Source organism: Brassica napus, chromosome C5, assembly GCF_020379485.1.
Source record: "Brassica napus cultivar Da-Ae chromosome C5, Da-Ae, whole genome shotgun sequence".
NCBI classification, from domain to species: Eukaryota; Viridiplantae; Streptophyta; class Magnoliopsida; order Brassicales; family Brassicaceae; genus Brassica; species Brassica napus.
The window spans coordinates 27,908,361-27,917,775 of record NC_063448.1 but is presented as its reverse complement, the minus strand read 5'-3'; the positions used below and the strand labels follow the sequence as shown (position 1 = coordinate 27,917,775).

The 9,415-nt window shown below is 40.2% G+C and overlaps 1 protein-coding gene across 1 annotated transcript; it reads left to right on the top strand.

Moving 5' to 3' along the window:
• The first annotated feature begins 522 nt into the window (after positions 1-522).
• Positions 523-1,563, top strand: LOC106350043. Its single transcript, XM_013789984.1, has 2 exons — positions 523-843; positions 1,033-1,563. Exons 1-2 carry the CDS (start codon positions 523-525, stop codon positions 1,561-1,563), a joined length of 852 nt encoding a protein of 283 aa, XP_013645438.1.
• The last annotated feature ends 7,852 nt before the right edge of the window (positions 1,564-9,415 follow it).

The window sequence follows — 9,415 nt, the reverse complement described above, 5'->3', positions numbered from 1 at the left end:
TTACATGGCAATATAAAGTGTTTACTAGTTTGATTGCGAGTTATAGTTTGATTTCCTTAAGGCATTACTAACGAGTTGAAGTTATTGCTTTTATGTTTTATAGGAATGGCATACGAGTTTCCACAACGCATACTTGAAGAAGGATCTGAGACGCAAATTGATAAGATTAACAACACGTGTAGACGTAAAATTCTGGAGGAAGTGAAGGGTGTTCTCAACATTGAGTATGACGAAGTTTTGAAAGATCCTGTCTTCGGTTCGCTTTTGGCAATCATAGAGAACAAGCTCATCTACTCAGGGAAGATCATTCACAGCTTCATATGCAAGCAGCTCAAGGTTTCGAAGCTTCACGAGCTGTGGTTTCTATTTGCAAAGAGGCCTCTTAGGTTTTCTGCGCAAGAATTTCATGCTGTGACAGGATTGAAGTTCAAAGATGAACCTGACATAAACTTCAATGATTGGAAGGATGATAAGGGGTTCTAGAGCAATGTGCTGAGGAAAAATACAAAGGTCAACTTATTCATGATAAGGACGAAGCTTCTTCACGAATGCAACAAGTGGACGTATGTGGACAGGGTTAGGCTAGTGTATTTGTGTGTCATACATGGATTCCTCATAGCTAAGGATTCAAGAGTGTTCATCCCTCATGAATACATCCGTTTGGTGATGGATTTTGAGAAGATGAGGATGTATCCGTGGGGTCTTCACGCGTATGACGAGCTGCTTGCATCAATACTCAAAGCATGGAGAGATTTGCATCTGAAGAACAGTTACGTGTTGGATGGATTCTCCTATGCGTTTCAGATATGGGTTATGGAGGCAATCCCATACATTGGTAGTTTGGTGGGTAAAAAGATCAAAAAAACATGACCAAAGTGAGATGAAGGAATTGGAAAGGAAGTGAGAAAGTTTCCTATGCAGATATCAGCAGCCTAGAGTCCCACTTTAATAAGGTAATAAGTTTTTAAAAATTATATTCGGTTCAGTTAACAAACAAAGAGTAACTTTATTGTTTGGGTTTGTTCTTGTTAGGGAGAGCTGTTCCCATTTATATCTGCTACTGGGAACAATGATGTGGTTGTTAGCACTGAGTTCTATAGGGAAGATGAGAAGAAAGATGAACGAGTTGGTCGTATTGTTACTCTTCTCAATGCCAAACAGGATTGGACGGAATTCGTATGGGAAGTCGAGGCTTTGCCTCCAACTTTGGAGCTTTCTGATTCAGAAAAGGATGGAGAGAATGTTGAAGTCGAAGATGTCACAGATACACATGTAGAGGAACCGGTTGTTGTTGCAAGAAGGGGCAAGCGTAAGCTAAATGATCCTGGTGCGGAGGCTCGAAAGAAAGAATTGCTTTGTCAACGGGCGGCTGAACATAACAGTGGTATCTCCAGTGGAATGAAGACTTTCATTAAAGGTTTGTTCACCTCTGCTTTCAACTCTTTCAAGGAGGTGGTGCAGAATGACATCCAAGAGCGTTTTGAGAATGTCCAGAAAGAGATGGCTGAGCTCAAGCAAGCGGTGTCACAGATTCCGGGTCACTACAAGAAAACACATGCTTAACTACGAAAATTAACGAGGAAAAATAATCCTCGTAAATTTGCGTCGAGTTTACGACGAATTTACGTGAAAAACTAAAGTCATCGTTATTTCCTCGTAACGTAACGACAAAACTGTTTCGTCGTAAACTGGATGTAATTTTACGAGTATTTTACGAGGAAAAACTATTTCCTCGTAAATACGACGTAAACTTTGCGTGGTATTTACGAGGTAATAGTTTACGTGTATTTAGCGAGGAAATTTTTGAATCCACCAACTTTATAGGTGTTACACGTTTTTTTTGCCCACCTAATTAATTTTCGTCGTAAATTCATAGCAAAATTACAACTACCAGATTCGAATTTTCCTATAAATATGGATGTTTGAACATCATTTTAAACACACCAACAACAAAAAACGTGAAAGAAAAAAAATGGCTGGCTCCGGGACTATTTACGAGTTGCGGAAGTGGATGTATATGCATAGAGATGCTAACGGGAGAGTGACGAAAGAATACCTTGCGGGTCTGGAGACATTTATGCATCAAGCAGATTCAACACCGCTCGCCCAAGAAAGTGGTAAGATGTTCTGTCCTTGTCGGAAATGCAACAATTCGAAACTGGCAAATCGTGAAAATGTTTGGAAGCATTTAATAAATAGAGGTTTCACGGCAAATTACTATATCTGGTTTCAACATGGAGAAGGTTTTAATTATGATCAGAATGAAGCAAGTAGTAGTAATAGCAATTTTCAGGAAAAAGAACCGGTTGATCATCATTTGCATAATGAACATAGTTACCATCAGGAGGAGATGGTAGATTATGATAGGGTTCATGATATGGTAGCTGATGCATTCGTAGCTCATGATGAAGATGAAGAACCTAATATAGATGCAAAAAAGTTTTACGAAATGTTAAACGCGGCGAATCAACCACTTTACAGTGGTTGTAGAGAAGGTCTCTCTAAATTGTCGTTAGCTGCTAGAATGATGAATATTAAAACTGATCACAATCTACCTGAAAGTTGCATGAACGAATGGGCGGACTTGTTTAAAGAGTACTTGCCGGAAGACAATGTGTCTGCTGATTCTTATTATGAGATTCAGAAACTGGTTTATAGTCTTGGGTTGCCTTCGGAGATGATAGATGTTTGCATCGACAACTGCATGATCTATTGGGGAGATGATGAGAAGCTAGAAGAATGTCGATTCTGCAAGAAGCCACGATTCAAGCCGCAAGGACGGGGACGTAATAGGGTACCGTACCAAAGGATGTGGTACCTACCAATTACAGATAGATTGAAAAGATTGTATCAATCAGAGCAGACTGCTGGAAAGATGAGATGGCATGCCGAGCATACTCAGACGGATGGTGAGATGACTCATCCATCAGATGCAAGAGCCTGGAAACATTTCAACAAAGTACATCCAGATTTCGCTAGCAATATCCGGAATGTGTATCTCGGATTATGCACAGATGGATTTAGTCCGTTCGGAATGTCAGGGAGACAATATTCATTGTGGCCAGTCTTTCTTACTCCATACAACCTGCCACCGGAGATGTGCATGCAACGGGAGTTACTATTCTTGACCATATTAATACCTGGTCCGAACCATCCAAAAAGGTCCCTGGATGTTTTCCTACAACCACTGATAAAAGAGTTGAAGGATTTGTGGTCAACAGGGGTGAGGACGTATGACTGTTCAACGAAGACGAATTTTACGATGCGAGCGATGCTTTTGTGGACCATAAGTGATTTTCCTGCCTATGGGATGTTGTCTGGATGGACTACACATGGGAGATTAGCTTGTCCATATTGTAATGGAACGACAGATGCGTTTCAACTGAAGAATGGTAGGAAGACAAGTTGGTTTGATTGTCACCGTCGATTTCTTCCCATTGGCCATCCTTACCGAAGAAACAAGAATTTGTTTAGGCACAAAAGGGTTGTGAGAGACACTCCTCCTCCATATCTAACTGGAGAACAAATTGAAGCGCAAATCGACTACTACGGAGCTAACGAAACAGTTCGTTGGGGTGGTAATTGGCATGTCCCTCGTAATATGCCAGATTCTTACGGTGTTCATCACAACTGGCACAAGAAGAGTATATTTTGGGAGTTGCCATATTGGAAGGATCTTCTTCTGCGCCACAACCTCGATGTGATGCATATAGAGAAGAATTTCTTTGAGAACATCATGAATACAATATTGAATGTCCCAGGGAAGACAAAAGACAACATAAAATCGAGGTTGGACTTGCCGGATATTTGCTCAAGAAGCGAGTTACATATTAAAAGCAATGGACAAGTTCCCGTTCCGATATTCAGATTATCTTCAGAAAAAAAGTCGGTGTTGTTCAACTGGGTGGCATCAGAAGTGAAGTTCCCCGATGGGTATGTTTCGAATCTCTCTAGATGTGTTGAAAAGGGTCAAAAGTTCTCCGGGATGAAGAGTCATGATTGTCATGTATTTATGCAACGACTACTGCCCTTTGCATTTGCGGAGCTACTTCCAACAAACGTACATGAAGCACTTGCAGGTACGTAGTGTATTATATCACAATAATTTACAAAATAATATATGACTAACAATGTGTTTAATTTTTTTTTGAATATAAAAGGCATTGGAGCATTTTTCAGGGATCTGAGCACACGCACTCTTAAAGAAGAAGTTGTGGAACAGCTTCAGGAGAACATTCCCATCTTATTGTGCAACTTGGAGAAGATATTTCCTCCCGGATTTTTTGACGTCATGGAGCATCTAGCTGTCCACCTCCCATATGAGGCATTGCTTCGTGGACCTGTACATTACGGATGGATGTATCAGTATGAGCGAGCCATGAAATATTTGAAGGGAAAAGCAAAGAACCTCGCCAAAGTTGAAGGTTCTATAATTGCTGGAAGTTTGACGGAAGAAGTTTCTCACTTCACATCGTACTACTTTGCGTCAAAAGTACGTACACGGAGAAGAGCTCCAAGAAGATATGATGATGGTGGTGTTGCGCCAACATATGCAGTTGCTGGTGTTCCAGACATCTTTAGCCAGATTGGGCGACTCGGTGGGAAGTCTAAAGAGGTTTGGTGGTCGAGTGAACAAGACGCTCATAGTGCACACACCTATATTCTACTCAATTGCGAAGATCCATTGATTCGTTATTTTGAAAGGTAACATATATTGACACTTCGAAACACATATAAGTATAATTAATTGTATAATTGCGAGAGATTCATTCCTATAAAATGTGATTTTACAGCCTATTTGTTTCTCAAGTCGAAGAAACATTTCCTGGTATATCCACAAGTGACGTAGACAAAAGGAAAGATCAACACTTCATTAAGTGGTTGCGGAATCAGGTATTAACTAAAAAAAATTTCATACATTATCTGTATTTCATTAACATTCTCTTTATTTTTGCAGGTTGATTATGACGACGACGATGCAGATTATCCTAAGTGGTTACACGAAGTAATTCAATCTCCACTTGTAAAGGTCACCACATCACAGATGTATTTCACACGAGGCTATACTTTTCATACATATGACTATGGTAGACAACGGGCGACCAGTAACTATGGAATATGTGTGAAAGGGGAAACAGATTTCTACGGGATCTTGACGGAGATTATTGAAGTCGAATTTCCAGGGATACTGAAGCTGAAATGCGTCCTCTTCAAATGTGAATGGTTCGACCCCGTCGTCAACAGAGGTGTTCGGTCTAACAAATTCGGTGTAGTTGATGTCAACGGTGGACGAAGGTACAACAAATTCGAGCCTTTCATCTTAGCTTCACAAGCAGACCAAGTTAGCTTCCTTCCATACCCTCGGATGAGAGATTCAGGTATAAATTGGTTAGCAGTAATCAAAGTTACACCTCGAGGACGAATCATCAGTGGAGAAGAACCACCATTGCAAGAAGAACAGATAAATGAAGTTGAGGAACCTGAACAAGAAATTGATGATATCCTTCTCATTGATCCGCATAATCACGAGTACGAAGATCTTACCGATGATGCCACAGACGAAGCTGTTGAAGACGAGTTTAATGAAAATGATGATGTTTCTAGTGATGACGAGAATGTCGATGTATCCGATTGATGTATTTGTTTTATGAATAAGATGAGGGAGTTTGTTTTATGAATAAGATAATGTGGGGTTTGTTTTATGAATAAGGTAATGTGGGAGTTTGTTTTATGAATAAGCAAATGTGGGAATTGTGGTTTGGAATGGAAATAAAGATGGGGTTTGAAATATATGAAGTAGAAAATAAGGAATATGGGGTTTGGGGTTTCGGGTTTCGGGTTTTGGATTCTAGGGATTTAAACATAACACTCGTTAATTCCACGTAAGCTTAAATCGTCGTAAAGTCCTCGTATTCCAACGAGTAAATAACGACGAAGGACGCGTTAATTCCACGTAGGACTAAATCGTCGTAAATACCACGTAGGATGAATTCGTCGTAAAAACCACGTAGGATGAAATCGTCGTAAATATAACGTAATACAACGAGAAAATAACGACGAAACCTAAAAATAAATATGGGGTTTGGAATATATGAAGTAGAAAATAAGGAATATGGGGTTTGGGGTTTCGGGTTTTGGGTTTCGGGTTTGGGGTTTCGGGTTTCTGGTTTTGGGGTTCCGGGTTTTGGATTTCGGGTTTCGGGTTTCGGGTTTTTGGTTTCGGGTTTTGGGGTTTCGGGTTTAGGTGTTCGGGGTTTGGGGTTTCTGGTTTTGGATTTTGGGTTTCGGGTTTCGGGTTTCGGGTTTCGGGTTCTAGGGATTTAACCATAACACTCGTTAAAAATAACGACGAAACTTAAAATTAAATATGGGGTTTGGAATATATGAAGTAGAAAATTAAAGATGGGGGTTTGGGTTTCGGGTTTCGGGTTTGGGGGTTGGGGTTTGGGGTTTGGGGTTTCGGGTTTGGGGTTTCGGGTTTCGGATTCTAGGGATTTAAACATAACACTCGTTAATTCCACGTAAGCACAAATCGTCGTAAAGTCCTCGTAGTATGAAATCGTCGTAACTACCACGTAAAATGATTTAAACAAAACACTCGTTAATTCCACGTAAGCAGAAATCGTCGTAAAGACCACGTAAACGGATTTATACATAAACCCGTTAATTCCACGTAAGTACAAATCGTCGTAAATATCTCGTAGTGTACAAACTTGAAAAAAAAAGGAAAAGGAGAGAAATACCAGATTAACATGTGGCAAGACTTCCAGCATTTATAATACGTAAGTCTCGCCCACATGAATTCTAATATCTTCTCCTTTTCCTATTTTTTTCAAATATTTATAATTTGAATAGGATTTTTTTGAGGATTGTGATTTGAGATAAGGTGTGATTTGGGAGTTTGTGTGTGGTTTGAGAGTGAGAGTTGTGGGTATATTTATAGGAAAGCAAGCCTCGTTAATTCCTCGTAAGGTAAATCGTCGTTAATACCTCGTATAAAAAAACACGGGCCTTTGTGATTCCTCGCAATTTCCTCGTAAAAAAAAAGACGGGCCTTTGTAACTGCTCGCTATTTCGTCGTAAACTTACGAGGAATTTGCGACGATATGTAATCTTATATATACACCCGAGCGCTCACTCTTTCTTTCCTCTCTACTTCCTCTCTACTTCCTCTCCATTTCGTAGCAATGGTTAGCCTCTCTGATTCCTCTCTAATTTGGTTAGTTTATGATAGATTAGGTGGTTAGTATAGGGAATTTAGATAGGTTTGCGGATTTTATGTTGTTTAGTGTTGATTATGTGGATAATGTTGGGAAATATATTGTTGATGTTAATTTTAAAATTTCATTTTTTTTCCAGGTTCGAAAAGAAAGACTTACTGCCCATTACAGAGAGATCTTCGGTGAGCCGGGTAGTCGTTTAGACCCGGCCTCTTCTTCCGCTCCCAGTTCTTCGGGCCAGGAGACTGTCCCCGAGACTCAGTACACTCAGAGAGTCTCTGGGTCTACTTCTTCTACTGCACCATCGGCTCCTCATGTGCCTCCTCCGATGCCTCCTCCTGTGCCTCCTCCGATGGCACCTCCGATGGCCGCCGATATTCATCCTGATTTGATGGTGCCTCCGAGTGCTCCTTACTCGCAGTACACTGTAGAGGACATTCTCAGTCTGCCAGGCAGAGAAGGTTTACCAGTCATCGACCCAGACCGACCGGACGGAACTTTGTGGTATGTTGCATTAATTTTTTTTTAATTCGTTTAAATTTCTTTTATAACATTAAAAAATAATTTATATTTTAAATTTGTATTTTCCAGGTGGGGGGTTGACGGATGTCTTGCATCGGACGTAACCGACACGATCAAGGGTTACTTCTCCATGCCACATCCAAACTGGAGTAAGACGCCTCACTACGTCAGAAAGACGTGGTTCAAAATTTACGCTGTAAGTTTCTATTAATTAATTATATATACTTTAATTTTTTCATGATTTATATATATACTTTCTAAAAAACTAATTGTTAATTTATTTTTCCAACAGCAAAAATATACTTGGGCCTTGGGGATCACTGAGAGGGTGAGGAAGAAGTTTAACGCGAAGGCGAAAGTTCGCTTGTTGGACACGGTCTCCAACTGGAAGGGTGACTGGATCGTGAAGGGGTATGAGCGTGGCAAACCCGCTGAGCTCACCACGGATGTGTGGGATGGCCTCATCCGTTATTGGCGCCTTCCTGATTCCATTAGAATCGCCCAGGCTTGCTCTAACTCCCGTAACACGGTCGATGAGCACGGGAACGGGCCGATGCTTCACACTACGGGCCAAAAACCCCACGCCGGTGTCCGTTTGGAAATGGTAATTAAATATTTTATTAAATATTTTATTAAATAATTTTAGGCCAAAGAGACGGGACATCTCCCTTCTCTTATGGAACTTTACGAGAGGACCCACAAGAACAAGGACGTAGTTGCTCGGGTTGAAGACCGCCAGACTCAGCTGACCCAGCAGTCTACCGACGGATTACCCATCACCTTATCCACACTTGACGTGGATAAGATTTACGAGGAGATAAATTTTCAAAAAAATTATTTTTTTATTATTCATTTAATTTAACTTTAAATTTATACTTACAATATTTATTTTTTGTTTTTAAGGTTGTCCCTAAAAAAAAGGGACGGACGTTGGGTATTGGTTCCGTCAACGATGTTCCGAGAGCGACATCGTCTTATGGTCAGCGACGGGATGATGAAGTCACTGAGCTGCGTAGAGAGTCCGCTCAGCTGCGTAACGAGTTGACCGCGACAAAATCTCGTATGGGTGGAGTCGAGGGTTTCTTGGACGTTATTGCGGCCACAAATCCGGAATGGGAGTCCATGTTGAGGAACATGCGACAACAACATCCCATTCAAGGCGAGTCATCCGACGTACATAACGAGGCGGATGTTACGAGGAGGAGTGATGAATTCTACCGGGCGATGAACGACCCTTAGTTTTTTTTTTGGTTGTTGTATTATATAAATTCAAAACTTATTTATATATAAAATATTTTCATTTTGATTTATTTTTATTTTAAATTTTAATTTATTATTAAATTAAATAATTTTAATTATTTTTTAATTATATTTTTTAATTCTGTAAAAATAATAAAAACGAAGTAAATTCGTAGCTAATGTACGACCTCTTTACGTGGAAACCTTTCGAGGAAATGACGAGAAACAATTAACGACTATTTTACGAGGAAACATTTGCGAGGAAATAACGAGGAAAAGTTTACGAGTATTTTACGAGAAAATCGTTTCGTGGTTGTTACGTGTATTTTGCGAGGAAACTCTTTCAAGGTATTTACGTGTAGGTTACGAGGAACTCATTTCGAGGTATTTACGAGGAATTGTAGCGACGTCTTTGCGTGGAATATTGACGTGGT